The sequence below is a fragment of the Pezoporus flaviventris genome, unplaced genomic scaffold, assembly GCF_033815535.1.
Source record: "Pezoporus flaviventris isolate CSIRO_AGI_PZ_B2104156 unplaced genomic scaffold, CSIRO_AGI_Pfla_v1 ptg000133l, whole genome shotgun sequence".
Classification (NCBI taxonomy): Eukaryota; Metazoa; Chordata; class Aves; order Psittaciformes; family Psittacidae; genus Pezoporus; species Pezoporus flaviventris.
In genome coordinates this window covers 633,167-650,762 of record NW_026892681.1, presented here as the reverse complement: position 1 = coordinate 650,762, position 17,596 = coordinate 633,167, and the positions used below count along the sequence as shown (strand labels likewise).

Here is a 17,596-nt window from a genome sequence, read left to right as displayed (position 1 = left end):
GTTGGCATCAGCCCACCTCACAAGCATGTTGAGGTCCCTCTGGATGGCATTCCTTCCCTCCAGCGTATCAACTGAACCACACAGCTTGGTGGTATCGGCAAACTAGCTGAGGGTGCGCTCAATCCCACTGTCCATGTCACTGACAAAGATGTTGAACAAGACTGGTCCCAACACCAACCCCTGAGGGACACCACTCGTTACTGGTGTCCAGCCGGACCTTGAGCCATTGACTACAACACTTTGTGCACGGCCATCCAGCCAGTTATTTGTCCACCAAGTGGTCCGTCTATCAAATTGATGTCTCTCCAATTTAGAGACAAGGATGTTGTGTGGGACAGTGTCAAATGCTTTGCAAAAGTCCAGGTATCAACATCAACTGCTCTACCTCTGTCCATTAGTTCCATAGCCCCATCATAGAAGGCCACCAAATTGGTCAGGCAAGATTTCCCCTTAGTGAAGCCATGCTGTCTGTCACCAAGCACCTTGTTGATTTTCATGTGCCTTAGCATGCCTTCCAGAAGAATCTGCTCCAAGATTTTGCCGGGCACAGAGGTGAGACTGACTGGTCTGTAATTCTCCGGGTCATCCGTTTTCTCCTTCTTGAAAATGGAGGTTATATTTCCCTTTTTCTAGTGGTCGGGAACTTCACCTGACTGCCATGATTTCTCAAATATGATGGACAGTGTCTTAGCACCTTTATTTGCCAGCTCCTTCAGGATCCGCGGATGGTTTTCATTAAGTCCCATGGGTATGGCAATGTGCAAGTTCTTAAGATGGTCTCGAACCAGATCCTCTCCTACGGTGGGCCCAAGGTCCTCATTCTCTCATACTGTCTTTGGGGAAAGTGAGTTTTTCAAGTTTTATGACCCAACTTTTCTAAAGATATAAAGATTTTTTTACACATAGTTCAAATGCTTGTTTAAAAAAATATTGCGTAGTCATCTTTTGGTAGTTTATACTACTGCAGATACTTTTTAGCATCTGAAATAGTCTGTGTTGTAATATTCCTTTTAGAGTCATTAAAATATCATTTCCTGAGGAGGTAAAGTGTGCATAGGTAGTCTTGTCAAACAGCTGGCTGTTCTAGCCACTTTATTTATTCACAATAAACATCAGTTGTGGCCCAGCGAGTAGACCTGAAAATCTGTAACCACCTACAAGAATTTTTAGATATTCCAGGGAAGATCTATCTAACAGTAGAGTGTTATCCATGGGTTTCTTGTTTGATTGCATTCTGGCAAAAACATCTTAATAATTGAAGTTGGTGAAATTGTAGTCTCTCTTAATAGGTATATAAAAGAAAAACTGAAGCTGACAAAAAAGAATACCTAATGGCACTTGCTGCTTATAGAGCAAGCCTTGTTTCTAAGGTAAGGCTAATAATGCTTTCCATGTAATGCAAATTAGCAGTGGTTTTTAAATATTGGTGGTGGGGATGTGCTGTTATGCAAAATAAGTAGAATCCTAGGATTTCATTAATATAGCTCTACCAGTTGTTGTGCTGCTGCTTGAACCCTACTTAGTCTCTGCAAAAAAAAAGTCATCTCTCCAATGGCAGAGTAATGATTACCAAACAATAACTTTTCAAATGTACATCTTCCGTTATCTATGGTGGCAAAATAATGCACTTCACTGAAAAAGTAAAATTCAGTCATGAAAAATATATTGATCTTTTTACATTAACATTTTCAAGCTATTTGCAGAGTTTTGTTTTTCCTGAAGTGATACTTCTCAAAAGACAGACTTGCATTGTGTGGAACTGGAGAGCAGTTATTGTATGACAGAGCTTAAGTATTTCTTGCAGGTGAGGGGAAAAAATGTATGGTGGCTCTGAATTTGGAGAGCACTTACAAATGGACTAGCTGTCACTGAGCCACATGGAGTATTTTAGTGGATGCCAAATTAGAATAAAATTTGTGAAGTAAACAAAGCTCTGCTGTCTTATTTGACAACTTAACTTTCTAACCAGCAGCACTACACTGGTTGTAGATCTGTTGCATCTGAATGCCATAAACAGAAATATGCTTGTAGACATCTAAAATATGGTTAAGAATTAATCAGGGTAGTTATTTCTCTACTAATATTTCATATAGATCAATTACAAAAATATCTTTGATCACAAGAAAGCAACAGAAGAAAGTAATGCTAACTCCTTACAGTATTTATTTGAATGTACAGTTGCAAAGCATTAGTAAATCACAAAGAAAGTTGCTGTGTATTTTAATTAATGATTAAAAATACAACAGCAGACATTATACACGTGTTCTTGAAAGCTGGAACATTTCTTCCTTTTGTGTTGAGAAGCTGCATTTTCCTGATGTCTCTAGGACTTAGATAATATTTTCAAAGTGTTTAGTATCACAATGCTAACTTAAATGGAAGCTGGAACTCTTCTGGAAATCCCTTTGAGGGAATTTATCTTGTCAGTTCTATGTTCCCTTTTCAAAAACATCAGAAATCACATTTTCTTCCTAAATCCATGGGACCTGAGCTGCCAAGTAACTTGTGGGAAGATTGTGAGTGAAAATTGCACTCTAAGTCCAGTATTCATCTCATCTCCCCCAGCTTAAGACATCTTTGCTGTAACTTTTTCATCCAAGGTAGTTGCCGAGAGTAGGGATAGAATAGACATTTCTGTAGCACAGTTTGATGCATTGTAAGGTAAATGTCTAAAACGTAATTTATTTGTGTGGGAAGAGACTTTTTCTCTCTGTTGACTTTATATAGGGATGCTAGGCAACTATTCTACTTGTTGTGTACAATACAGATGTGTAAAAGTATGAAAGAATCCTACCTTTGGTGTTTAAATATATCTAATTTAAGCATATGCAATTATGAATCAGATTGTAGCTTCTGTCGCCATTGCACCAAACATGCCAACAAACATTGCTGCCCCACTGATAAGCTCTATGGAAACAAATATGGTGGCAATGCCATCTTCGTCTCAAGTCAGTCCCTCAATGCAAAGCCAGCAGCGCCAGATACAGCAGCTCCACCAGCAACAGATGCAGCAGATGCAACAGCAGCAACTACGTCAGCATCAAATGCATCAGCAAATACAGCAGGAAATGCATCAGCACCACATGCAACAACATTTGCAGCAGCAGAAGCATCTTCAGCAGCAAATTAATCAACAGCAAATGCACCAGCAACTGCAGCACATGCAGCTGCAGCAAACGCAACAGCAGCAAATGCAGCATATCCAATACCAGTCACAGCCTTCTCCTCAGCAGCATTCTCCAGTAGCCTCTCAGATCACTTCTCCTATCCCTGCCATTGGGAGCCCTCAGCCAGCACTTCAGCAGCACCAGTCACAAATACAATCTCAGACACAGACTCAAGTATTATCACAGGTCAGTATTTTCTGAAGAGAAATGATCTTGCAACATGGGTTTGTGTTGATGGAGGGGGTAGGGGTAAACCACATTTGGCTGAAAACTGTAAATTGTTGATGATAGTTATGCAGGGATACATAACAGATCAAATTATCCTCTAAAGTGTCTATTAAATAGGCAATAAAGAACTACAATGTAGCTGTGTATCATCTTTTAGCTGACTATAAATCATTTCATTTGTTTTTGTGCTTTGCTGGTTTTTGTGTTTTGTTTTTTTTTAGCAAGCTGTGCTCTTTTTCATGTGATACATTTTTAATTTATTTAAGCTTTACCTACAGTATGTGAATCAAATGGCCCAATAAATACCTGGACCTTATGACAGCAAAATGGCCTTTCAGAGTTATATGATATAACCCTTCTTTCTCTAAAAGTGAGTAATACTCTTCAGGGCAGTATGAACTCAGGAAGCCCTTAAAGCAGTTGTAACTGCCTGTAAAATGATGATTGGATTTCATACAATCATACTTGTATGACATGAGTTAATTGATGGCATTTTTTGTCATGAAAAAATAGAGTAAATCACAGATTTCAGTTAAAGCTCTTAAGTTTTTTCTCTCCTAAATGTCTTCACGAAAACAAATGCAAGTAACCAAACTTGAATGTTTGACCCAACCTTTCACTTAATTTCTTCAAATAAACCTACCATAGTTTGTAAGAAAATATACATTGACATTTACCCTCTTATGTTAATTTCAATTACAGAACAAATGTAAATATATTCTGTGTCAAAGTGATGAGTTTCAGATTTAATACACTGTATTTTTAAAAGGGAAATGCACTTAAATAAAATTGTTATTACAGAAAGCTAATATGAAAAATGAAAGTTTTTAATGTGCTGTAAGACCATTAAAATATTTAAATGAACCTCCACAACCAAATAATGTAAATATTTTCTTTCAAAGTTGTAAGTTTTCATATCATGTGTTGTAAATTTTTCATAAATAAGGCTTTAATGTAAACACTGGTAACATGAATTATTAATTCCTACATTGCTTATTGTGTTTTTATGCTGTTTTATACTTTTTTGAGTTATTATAGCAGCAATTAAGTTGTTTGTATTTTGTTTATCTAAAATGCTTTTATCTTGCTATAGAATAAACACATTTCAGTAAAACTGATGAGCCATAAGTCTTTGATAGTGATAGAAAACACAGAAATGTTTCCTTATGCAAACACTTTCTTGGAAAATTTATTTTTCCAACCTTCTTTTCCCAAGGTTTGAGATGCTTTAGCACCCTGGTTAGCCACATTCTACTTTCACATTAACCCAGGTTGACACATGATGAAAGAACATAAGGACGTTTAACTTTTAGCTAACACAGGGTCATTAGTTTCTAACTCAGAGAACAAAACCTTTAAAGATATCTGTGCAACATAATCTCAAATTTATATTATCACTTGATCATTGTGGTTTGCAGGACAGATGGATTAAATATCTCAAGTTTAACCAGAAGTCTTGCAGTGACTCTTTTCAATGGGGATTGGCTATTTGAATGGCTCCTTTTCCATTTCTCACTTCATGGAGTACTTTTCAGCACTGGACTTCATTCTAGCCTTTCCCTCTCCCCTTTGGCTTTTGTTTTGCAACAGCTGTTATCAGATTTGGTCAACTGTGATTGCTGGAGGCAAAATAGGACCAGATGGGGGTTTGCTGTGCATGAATGGCAAGTTAGAGGAGTTCAGATTGAATAGGCCAAGTTTGAATGGTGTCTATGTACCACTTGCCCTCTTCAGCAGCAGCATACACATCATAGGAGCATGATCTGTCTCAGACCTACTAGAATTGGATGGGAATTGAGAGAACCTTGTTGGATTTTCTCCTTATTTATTGATCTTCCATGCACTAAAAGCATAATGCAGTACACAGTGAATTTGAGTTAATTGGATATGACACAGAATGTACATGTAGCCTCCCAGTACACTTTAGGTTTCGCTGCCAAAAGAACATGCAGTATTAGCCTGCATTAATAGGCTAAGTGGATGGAAATAAAACAGGATCATTGTAGGGCTTTGTTTAACAAAATATCCTGTAGTTTTAAAGTGATACCCTTGAAAATGCCAGAGATGCAGTTAAATAGGAACATTTCAGATTTGATTGGGCTGAGTATTTGGGCACAGAACAAAATTCCCACACTTTTCTGAAAGGTTTACCAGTGAAATTTAAACAAAGAGTTAACTAAAGGTAGGGAGCAGCATCAGTAGTGATGGACTGGTGCTGTTCAGAAAGGGGTGTGTTTATGTGGAAGAATCTGCTTTGTAGCAGAAGGGATGTTGTATAACCAAATTCTGATTACCAGCCCCTAAATGACAGAACTTAAATTAGGCATCCAGGTTGTGTTTAGAGTGGCAAAGGGAAGCTTTGGTGTGCTAAAACTGGTCATAGAGGTAGAATTTAAATGATACAGGAATTTAAGATCTGGTGTATCCTCCGTTAAGGTTGACTGAAAGACATCAGGTATGCAAGAGGTCTGGATGTTGTGGAATAAAATGCATGTTTTACAAATAATGAATATAATGAATAACAATAGCATAAATTACTTGAATTGTTACAGCAATTGGATGTTTAAAAGCCTACTTACATATGTAACTGGGGGTTGCGATCATGCTCTGCTTAAGTTGGCAGGAGCTGCTCACTCAGTGTCTTTGTGATGTCAGGTAGCTGAGTGAGCTACTTTATTATGAAAATTGCATTCAACTGAAAAAATGCTAAATATTTTCAAGTGTCTGTGGGAAAAGTGAGGTTTGTATTAAAGGATTGGGTTCTTAATGTCACCAAGAAGTTAATGCTTCTCAGGTGCATCTGAGGGAGAGAATTTTTGATTATCATACTAAAATCTTTCAGAAGAGAATGCATTGCTTTGAAAGAGCTGTTCTGATGCTTGAATAGGCTACATTGGAGTTTTATAATATACTCTGTTTATCACAGTTAAAAAGTAGAAGTGGTATTTTAAGTAGTTGGGTTGGGGTTTTTTTCCAAGTTCTTGGAGCATTAACATTTTCATCCCCTACACAAACCAAAATAGTGCAGAGATTTCTTAAAGGGTTTGAAATGAAACTTATTTTAATCTTCTAGGTTAAAAAAAGTTGAATGGATAATTAGACTTCATGTGGTGTAGTTACGTGGGCACTTCCTATAGATATCATTTATTCTCTTTCCCCTCTGGGAATATCTTTATTGATACAGGCACCTTTGGTCTGCTATTTTCTCCAAACTGGCATTGTTACATTACCTTAACTCTGCTGCTCTAATTGAAACAGAAAGGCTTTGATCCAGCAAATCACTTAAAATGAGAGGATAATTCATGTATATAAGTAGTAATTTCATTAAGTGACTACTCATACACTCTGTTATACAGTTGCTTAAGTGCTTTTATAGATCAGGGGTCTAACTGCAAAAAGTTGTATTTTTTTCCAAACAAATTAAAACAGTTGGGTATGTGTTGCTATTGCAGCAAAGTGTTTCTATCCAGGCTCAATGCTTCAGCATGTAAATAACTTCCACTGAAATCTGCAAAGTGACTGTGCAGACTATCTGGGAAAATATTCCTGATTAAAATACATTTAACAAAATGCTAATGTTATTTGCTTTGGTTAATAACAGAGGAGAAATGTAACACTTTAGTTTGATTAACCTTCTGCTATACAACACAAAGTCAATGAAATCAGAAATATACTGGGGTTTCATTTCTGGGAGCGTGTGGTTTGTTGTTTTTTTTTTTTCCCTGCAGTTATCTATATTTTATTTGAAGTTTGTTTGTTGCTTTAGAACAATTTCTTTGTCCACTGTAAACAAAATACATACTTTGTTCAATTCCTTCCTTAAGGTTAATTCTCTTGAGGACAACAAGTGTGGGTTGTGTATCTGAAAAAGGAGGGTTTAGTGCTTGACCCTAAGAAGGATTCAAAGCCCAGATCTCTCTTTTTTATTGCTTTTCATTTTCATTGTTTGTACATTATACTTAAGAGGGGCCTCTACAGAGGGGAAAGCCCCTGCTTTGGTATTCACAACTAGCAGCCTTCTACTGAAACACCTCAAATGCTTTTCACAGCAAGAGTTTGGAAACCAGTGCTCTGTGTCACCACTGGTGCATAATCATCCCTGCGCGTGGAGGGGTTGGATGCAGTGGTACATGTGGCGGACAGAGCCCAGGGAGGACTGGATGGAGGAGGAGTCAGGGATTCAGGACATATGCATAAATGTTCTTGCAATAAACAAAGTACTGGAGGTATGTAGATATGGCTGCAATGATGCTGGAGAGTAAATCCCAAAGGCTACATTGTTGAATTAATGAGGTTTAGAGGAAGATAGAGACAATAGCTGAAAAGTTGATGCTACAGTTTTAAATATCTGTGCTCAAACAGAAGTTGTGTCTTACATTCTCTACAGATGGTGTGTATATAGTGTACACAAATTCAGTGTTAGAAATAACCATAAAAAAGCCCGAGATTTTGTATAATTATTCACAATTACTATTGTGTAATTTGGAAGCATAAGTATTATATTACGTTTTATTTTATAGAACTACAGTGCAATTATAACTGCTGCTAACAGTATGAGGTGTCTTATTTGTAAAATATGCAAAATACTTGTAGTATTCCTGACTGAACATGAGTTTTGGCTAACATACAAATGTAGTAAAGGTGGATTTCAACTGTTTTCTCTCCTGGTTGACAAGACTGCTGACCTTATAATTTTATCTCTAGTAACTTACAGTTCTATGATTCTCCTATTCTCCAGGGCCATTCCAGGGGATCCAGGAGCACAAGAGGACCAAACAAACAGATGGACTGAGATACCACGAACCTGATCAGTGGAGGAAGGTCACCTCTTTGGAGAGTTACACAATTCTTGTGGGAAGCTGTCCATGGCAGGGTCATGGCACTCATGTGGGGTAATTTCAGGTGCTGGCAGGTGGGAGCCCTCCCCACTGCTGTTAAAGCATGAAACAGAAGTAATCTTAAGAAAAGGAAATGACTAGATATTTTCTCATATACATATCTTGGGATAGACTACATATACAATGCATTCTGGATAATTTGCACCATTAAGAAAACCTAACAAGGGGCAGTTACTGCCCTACTCAGAGCTGAGTATGGCTCTATCCCAGCCAAAACTAGGACAAGCAGAGACTCCAAATAAGCATTCGTATGGGGAAGCATGGTTTTAATCACAGGTCTTCAGCCAACATCTGGAAACCAAGGAAATGCAAGGGCCCATAGAATCGTACAATAGTTAGGGTTGGAAAGTACTTTAAGATCATCTAGTTCCAACCCCCCTGCAATGGGCAGGGAAACCTAACACTAAACCATGCCACCCAAGGCACTGTCCAACCTGACCTTGAAAACCGCCAGGGATGGAGCATTCACAACCTCCCTGGGCAACCCATTCCAGTGCCTCACCACACTAACATGAAAGAACTTCCACCTTATGTACAATCTAAACTTCCCATGTTGAAGTTTTAATGCGTTGCCCCTTGTCCTGTCACTACAGTCCCTAATGAATAGCCCATCCCCATCATCCCTATAGGCCCCCTTCAGATACTGGAAGGCTGCTATGAGGTCTCCACGCAGCCTTCTCTTCTCCAGGCTGAACAGCACCAACTTCCTCAGCCTGTCTTCATACAGGAGGTGCTCCAGTCCCCTGATCATCCTCGTGGCCCTTCTCTGGACTTGTTCCAACAGTTCCATGTCCTTTTTCTGTTGAGGACACCAGAACTGCACACAATACTCCATGTGAGGTCTCACAAGAGCAGAGTAGAGGGGCAGGATCACCTCCTTCGACCTGCTGGTCACGGTTCTTTTGATGCAGCCCAGGATACAACCGGCTTTCTGGGCTGCGAGCTCACACTGCCAGCTCATGCTCATTTTCTCATCGACCAATACCCCCAAGTCCTTCTCCGCAGGCCTGCTCTGGATCTCTTCTTTGCCCAACCTGTTGCTATGCCTGGGATTGCTCTGACCCAGGTGTAGGACTTTGAGCTTGGCATGGTTAAATTTCATGAGGTTGGCATCAGCCCACCTTACAAGCATGTCAAGGTCCCTCTCGATAGCATTCCTTTCCTCCAGCATATCAACTGAACCATACAGCTTGGTGTCATCGACAAACTTGCTGAGGATGCTCTTAATCCCACTGTCCATGTCACTGAAAAAGATGTTAAACAATATCGGTCCCAACACCGATCCCTGAGGGACACCGCTCATTACTGGTCTCCATCCAGACACTGAGCCATTGACCACAACTCTTTGCGTGCAGCCATCCAGCCAGTTCTTTATCCACTGAGTGGTCCACCTATCAAACTGATGTCTCTCCAATTTAGAGACAAGGATGTTGTGTGGGACAGTGTCAAAAGCTTTGCACAAGTCCAGGTAGATGACATCAATTGCTCTACCCCTGTCCATCAGTTTTGTAGCCCCATCACAGAAGGCCACCAATTTGGTCAGGCAGGATTTCCCCTTAATGAAACCATGCTGGCTGTCACCAACCACCTTGTTGTTTTTCATGTGCCTTAGCATGCCTGAAATGAGCACTCTGTATCAGCATCTTCTGGTTCAGCAAACTAGAAGTATTTCAAATGGGACTGCCTCAGCAGAGAACACAGGCTAATAAAAGTTGAATAATTCAAGAAATCATACAAAGAATAAATAAAATAGCTTTAAGGTTATTTGAGAATACCAAAAAATGAAACAAACAAACAAAAAATTTCTCTCAAAATTATGGACTGTGTGAGCTTTTATGTGCAGCAAAAATTTCTCCAGAACTGTATTTGTTGCTCATAATATTCAACTGGGAAAAACATGACAGGCTTGCAGAGTCTCTGTAGGTTGCAGAGCACATGTAGTCGCTGTCCAAGCTACATTCTTAAGTGGCAATATTACTTCCCATTTGTTATGACTTGTTCAGTACTCTAATTTTTATGCAGACTTGAGGCCATGCCACTAGTTTCCAATGCCTGTTCTCAACAGCCAGCCAGTCCCAGCCAGGCAATGTTGATGGTAAAGTGACTTTCGGGATCATCATGGGAAGTCCCTGAGACATGAGGATACCTTCCCTGGGAAACAGGGCACTTGGGCTCCTGCTGGCCCTGCTGTGGGTTAAAGACATTTTGGTTGCTGGCTGCATCAGGTGTGGGGAAATAGGAGGGTACTTTGAGATGTCCCAGTTGCAGGTCTCCTCTAAGTGCTAACCTAGGAGGTCATGTTGAGGTTTCTGTCCTGCTGCTTTAAGGTGCGCCAGTGTTGTGGTTTAAACCCTGTCTGCAAGTCAGCCACGCAGTCTATTCCCCCCCGCCCCCTTCTTCCCCCTCTCCCGGAGGGATGTGAAGGAGAATTTAAAAAATGTAGTTCCCATGGGTTGAGATAAGAACAATTTAGTAACTAAGGTATAACACAAATCTCTACTGCTACCACCAATAATAATAATGATAAGGGAAATAACAAGGGACTAGAATACAACCACTCACCACCCACCAACCCATACCCAGCCCGACCGAGCAGTGATCTCACCCTTCCGCGTAACTGCTCCCAGTTCTACATCCTGGGCATGACGTGCTGTGGTATGGAATACCTCTTTGACTAGTTTGGGTCAGGTGCCCTGTCTCTGTTTCCTCCTGGCTTCCCCTCCTCCCTGGCAGAGCATGAGACTCAGAAAGTCCTTGGTCAGACTAAATATTTGAGCAGTAACTAAAAACATCGGTGTTATCAGTGCTGTTCCCAGGCTGAAAGTCAAAACCACAGCTCTGCACCAGCTACTAAGTAGGAGAAAAAATGACTGCTACTGCTGTACCCAGGACAACCAGTAGGTGCTGCCTGAGCAAGACCTTATAGGAAAAAAGCTTGTCTGTGTGGGAAAGGATGCATGCTGCGCTGGTGCTGGAGGGAACTGCTGGCAAGGAGGGGCTCTGGTGTCACCACCATGGGCTATGGAGCTGTGTTCTGCATGCAGCACTGCCCTCACTCCAATGGGCTTGCTGTTAACCATGCAGCAGAAAGAAGCTCATAGCAGTCACTTTTTATTGCTTTCAAACACCTTCACTAGAGGATCCAGAGCTGCAGCCAATATGACTGTATCAGAAAGGACTAGTTCAATGCACATGCAGAAAATGTTGTTTGTGCCCTATAAGATTAAACGCCTGGGAAGGAGAAAGAGGGATAAGAGAGAGGTGATTTCCAGCCTGTAATCCCACACTTTCAATTGTTTGTTGTTTTTCTGTTCCTGTTGCAAAGCATTAGCTGTTTAAGCTGCAATGTCTTGGGGTCAAGAATAGTTTGTTCTTGGTAGATAAAGTAATGTGGCACTGATTGTCCAATGGCCTCCATATGCTACTGAAAAATAATTGGCAACAAGGCAATGAGGAGAAAGGTGGGACTTGGTTTCATTGATTGGAAATGACTATATAAAGAAACAGTTCCAGGGATTCACTGCCATTCTTCCTGTCAGTGCTGTTTGGTGAGTGAGGAGAGCAGTGTTACTAAATGGATGCTCAGCTGGCTGATTTGGTGACAGATATTAGGACTGAGTACCAGGCACTAACCACTGTGAGCTGGTCTAATTGTATTTCAGCCCTTATTGTGCAGTGCAAAAGCATTTGATCAAGCCATCTGATTTTCAGGTTATACTGACTCAGTATGTGCTTAGATTTAAAAAGTCTACATAAATTTCATAGATTTTAATTACAGAAAAAATATCAAGGTATTTAATTACAGAAAAATTATAAAGCCCAGATCAAATCAAACCATCCCAACTCTCACACAGACACCAATGGCCTCTGTCACCCTTTGAAGCCAGAGATAAGGTAATGGAATCTGTGGCCCACAAAGAGACCATTTCTAGTTGCTGGCATCCTTACACTACCTTGTTCTTGGATTCAATGACTCTTAAGAACATGCTTAAAGTTAGGCTCCTTATGAAATATGTTGCTGAGTAGGAAACTTAATTAAGATTTAGGAACAGTTAGAAAAGCCTGTAACTGCTCATAATTTATCTCTTCTATCTCCAGACCTTGGAAATAGCAATAATGAGAATTCCCAAAGGATTTTACTTTTTTTTTGGTTCTGTTAAGGATTTCACTTTATAAAAGGGAAGTGAGAAGAAAAGTTTGTTAGATTTTTGTTAAAACTGAAGCAGCAAATTAAAAAGGTGACTTCGTGAAAAGATGAACCAGGGTCACTATTATACTTGGTGATTAATTAAAGTCTGGGATGATTAAATACTGATAACTGCACCTGTTTCTTTAAAACATTGCCCTGTGTTTCCTGTGTTGAAAAGCACAGAGAGAGTAGCTGATTGTCTGAAGCGCAAGGCAAGTATAGCTGTGACTGAGATTTGCTGGTCAGGCACTGAAACTGAGTCCTTGGAGCAGAGTAGATAGATGATTCATCTAAGAATTAAACAGCACTTGAACAAAGATTCATTAGCCCATTACAGTATCATATATAGCATTTCAGCAGGACTGTAATAGTTTTTTTTCTCTTCAGTAGCTGGTGCAGTGCTGTGTTTTCAACTTTAGTTTGAAAAAAATGATGATAACACACAGGCGTTTTTAGTTGTTGCTAAGTAATGCTTACCCAGATCAAGGACTTTTCAGTCTCATGCTCTGCCAGTGAGGAAAGCAAGAAGCCATGAAGGAGCAGAGACAGGACACCTGACCCAAACTAGCCAAAGGGGCTTTCCATACCACAGCACATCATGCCCAGTATATAAACTGGGGGAAGTTATCTGGAAGGCCCAGATCGCTGCTCAGGTCAGGCTGGGTATCACTCGGCAGGTGGTGAGTATTGTGCATCACTTGTGTTTATTGGATTTTTCCCTTCCCTTTTTAGTTTTATATTGTCTTCTCTTGTTATTTCCCTAAACATTATTAGTGGTACTGGTAGTAGTATTGTATTATACCTTAGTTACTGGACTGCTCTAATCTTAACCTGTGGGAGTTACATTCTTTTGTTCTGGAGAATGCAGATCCCAAATTACAGTCTGACTGTAAGCCCTCTCTATCATGTGACCCAGGGGAAGAATGATTTCAAATGGGGTCCTGAGTAACAACAATACTTTGAACAACTTAAACAAGACATAGTTCATGCAGTAGCCCTTGGACAAGTACGGACCAGACAAGATGTAAAAAATGTGCTCTACACCGCAGCTGGGGAGAATGGTCCTGCCTGGAGCCTCTGGCAGAAAGCTCCAGGGGATACTCCAGGATGACCCCTCGGCTTTTGCAGCTGGGGATAGAGAGGATCTGAGGCCAGCTATACCCTAACTGAAAAAGAGGTACTGGCAGCCTAGGAAGGGTTTCAAGCTGCTTCAGAAGTGATTGGCACTGAAGCACAGCTCCTCCTGGCACCCCAGTTGCCCATGCTGGGCTGGATTTAACAGTCAACACTATCGCCAATGTTATTCACGGTTCTGAAACGTGCTGCAATTAATAAAGCCAAGTGGTTTAAATCTCTGTTATGGAGGACAATGACTGAAGTACAAACATGGGGAGGCCTGGCAGATTGACTATATCACACTCCCACCAAGCTGCCAAGGCAAGAGCCATGTGCTTACCATGGTGGAAGTAACCAATGGATGGCTGGAAACATGCGCTGTGCCCCACGCCACTGCCTGGGACACTACCCTGGGCCTTGAAAAACAGATTTTGTGGCAACATGGCACCCCAGAGAAAAATGAGTCAGACAATGGGACTCATTTCCCGAACAACCTTATAGACCCTTGGGCCAAAGAGCATGGCATCGAGTGGGTACATCACATCCCCTACCATGCACCAGCCTCTGGGAAAATCAAATGGTGCAATGGGCTGTTAAAAACTACCCTGAGAGCAATTGGTGGTGGGACATTCAAACATTGGGATACACATTTACCAAAAGCCACCTGGTTGGTCAACACTAGGAGATCTGCCAACACGGCTGGCCCAGCCGAATCAGATCCCATGTGATTTACATTCTTTTGATTCTCTTCCCCAACCCTCTGGGAGCTGGGGGGGGGGGGGGGAAGAAGTGGGGGAGTGAGCGAGTGGCTGTGTGGTTCTGAGTTACCAGCTGGACTTAAACCGTGACACTGTCATATGGTTTTAGTTTACTGCTAGTGGGGTTTTATCCATCACCTCTTGAAATCAATTGTAAAGCTCAAAATGGCTTTGGTGCTACTGGACCAAATCATGACAGAGCACCTGCAATACTTTTATAATGTAAAAGAATTATTATATCTCAGGGCTGTGCTGAAATACCTGCTATAAATGAGGTGAAGGGCATTTTGACTCAAAGCCCAATGCAGTCCTGTTTAGCTTTGCAGACCTGCAGGAACGATTGTGAGCAATACAGAACTTGGGGAAAATTTTTGGATTGTTGGTGTTGAAAGAGCTGATAGTGTTTCTTCTTGAAGTATGGTTTGATTAATGTATTTGTGAGTGCAGTGTCCCACTTTCCACACCTAGGCAATTAAACAGCTGATTAATACAAAACCAAAGATGCTGCCTACATCATCATTGTTATTTGGTCAAAAAGCAATTGCTTTTTGTAAGTGGCGAGGAGAAGCAAGACAGGCCAATCCAATATGGGTGATAAGCAAACTTCTACTTTATTTGTGGCGTGGTTCACTTATATAGGCATGGCATTTAGCCACACCTCCTAGTCACAACAGTATTGGTTAGTTCTACACAGCTTCCTTCACATTCTCCTCCCACATCCGGTTTCCGGTTGCCTGTGAGGCCTACCCCTTGCTTTGCTCGCACAAGGCCTCTAAGGATCCATGGCCTTGCTCTTAGAGCCATTCTGCAACAATTCCCCCCTTTTTCTTTTGTTCGAGCAAGACATTGTGGGTTATTCTGTTCACTTGTTTCATCACACAACTATAAGCAAGTCTAACAGCTACAATGATTAACATAACAATGATACATAAGCGCAGTGCTTCAAACAGCAGTGTTTAAATCAACCTGTAATGCCCCATGAGGACAACCATTTAGTTATCCCTAGGTTATTGCTCACTTTCGATTGCTGGGTAAGCTGAGCCAGGGTTCTCAGATGTGTGTGCATCGAATTAGAATGATCAGAGAGATTCATACAACACATTCCATCAAACTTTTCACATTTGTGTCCCAGTTCCAACTACAAGAGGTCTATAGCGGCTCTGTCCTGAAGTGTTGCATGTTTCACAGAGTCAACATCAAACAACAAATCAGAAATTGCCTTCGATGTAGCATTTGTCTGCTTAGCAAGCCAGCAGCCTAGCTTGTTTAACTGAGCCAAGGCCCCGGCCGAAGCACTTACAGTGATTTGGCATATTATGATTGGATACATGTTTTGAAGACCCTTAGTGACTAACATATAATTGGTTAAACACTTTGAAAGCTTGCCAACAGTCCACAATTCTCATTAACTTGGTGAATTCCAGCCTCTTATCTTGCTTGCTTAAGCTTCTTCGGGCCTCTCATGGCCTTGCTGTATCTTTCAGGACTATTCAAAGTTTATGTACCAATTATGCATTCTCCTGTGAGAACACTGTCTTCACATCTCCCCCTTTTTGTTTTATATACATTTTGGGTGACTCTACTTGAGCAGGGGATTTGGGCTATATCATATCTCCAACATATGCCAACTACAGGCTGCTGGGCCTGCTCCTTTCTTTTTTCTGCTGTACGGATCTCTGGTAACAGGGGAGGCCATCCTTCACATCAAGGTCTGGCATGGCATGTGTCCCCACCGCTCCACGCCTGCTGGGATGCAGCCAACAGCGGAGCTAAAGGTTCTTCTTGGTGGCAAACACAGAGGCCAACCCAGTCTTGCCCTTGACTGTGGTAGCAGGCCTTTTGTTAGCCTGTCCTTGCACCTTGTTGTCAATGCAGTTTCACCTGCTTCATCCAGTAACAAGTCGCTACTACAGCAAGGCACACACAAATTTACGTTAGCAGAGTAACTATTACAGGTTGCAGCAGCATGTTGAAGATGCTGGTGGCAGTGAGGGACTAGCCAAAGAAATTTCTTACCAGTGGAATTCTCCCCCCCTCTTAATTTGTTCCATTACCTGCTTTATAACACTACCATTGTATTAAAATCTTTCCAGCTTTTGCCTTAGCATTTTCTAGCAGCTACTGCAAATTTCCATACTCTAACATCTCTTTTACAAGTGACAAATCTATACAATACAAGGTGTAGTTTCTTATTAGCAACTAGCTACTAAATACAGGTGTTTTTATACACAAAATCACAACCTCTAATAGCTACTTTACAAGCACACATATTCAGGATGTTACTTTTCAGTTGCCCCCAAGTGATGTTTTGCAGTTATTTGTTCTTTCTCTTCCTCTGTCTCATTCTGCTTGGGGTATTCACGGTCAGCTCCTGTAGCTGAGGCATCAGGTTTTTCCATTCGTCTGTCCAGCTCATGGCAAGGCTTGAAAACTTTGCAGGCAGTCGCCATGGACCTGTAGGCAGGAGGACACAAATATACCCCCTCCCCCATGGTATCAGTTCTTGAGAAGTAGACAAGTTAGACAGGTTAAATGCAGCATCATTACTCTCTCTCTCTCTCCCCCCCCGTTTTTTTTTGTTTTTTTTTTAATCCCTGCAAAAGCCGGCCTGCTGGGCAGCAGCTATAGCGGCCTGCCTGCTTCAGCAGCAACCATAAATACGCGCCGGCAACCGCACCTTTACATTAACCCTTTCATGCCCAAAATGTTTAACAGCTACCCGTTGAAAGCTTTTACATGAACCCAACAAGAAAAATACACAGAACACCGTCTGCCCTCACCACACACACACGCGTATGGGATCCCACAAGCACACTCCACACAACTACAATATTTGAAGCACAAAATCCAGACAATCATTACTCCCACTACAGTTCCACGTACAGAACGTGGCACAAGGACCCTGTGGAGACTAATAGCAAACCAGCTTCGAGAAGCTTCACTGCAGTGCGAGGTGGCAGGCTCAACCTTAGCTGGGGTCCCCGCAGAGGCTCTGCCTCCCCCACATCGTATGAGGCTTGAGCTTTTATACTGACCAAAATGCACACTCATTCCGACACAGGTGGCCAGCCTGTGCTGGAAGAGGTGGCCAGCAGTATCTACAAAGGTCTCCAAGGGTTGATAGAAACCTGGACATACTTATATTTACCAAGTTCTAGTACATGAGTATCACAGAGAAACTGTATGGGCTCCCCCTGTCAATTGCAAGAAAAAATCATAACATATACAGCTTGAGTATAA

The 17,596-nt window shown here is 41.3% G+C and overlaps 1 protein-coding gene across 1 annotated transcript in view; it reads left to right on the top strand.

The window, feature by feature from the left end:
• Positions 1-3,404, top strand: part of LOC133282706 (TOX high mobility group box family member 3-like) — a 148,588-nt gene extending 145,184 nt beyond the window's left edge. Inside the window, 3 exon segments of the mRNA XM_061478895.1 lie at positions 1,290-1,370; positions 2,601-2,613; positions 2,824-3,404. Of these exon segments, the coding sequence (XP_061334879.1) occupies positions 1,290-1,370; positions 2,601-2,613; positions 2,824-3,368 (639 nt within the window). The 3' untranslated portion in view covers positions 3,369-3,404.
• Positions 3,405-17,596: the final 14,192 nt, after the last annotated feature.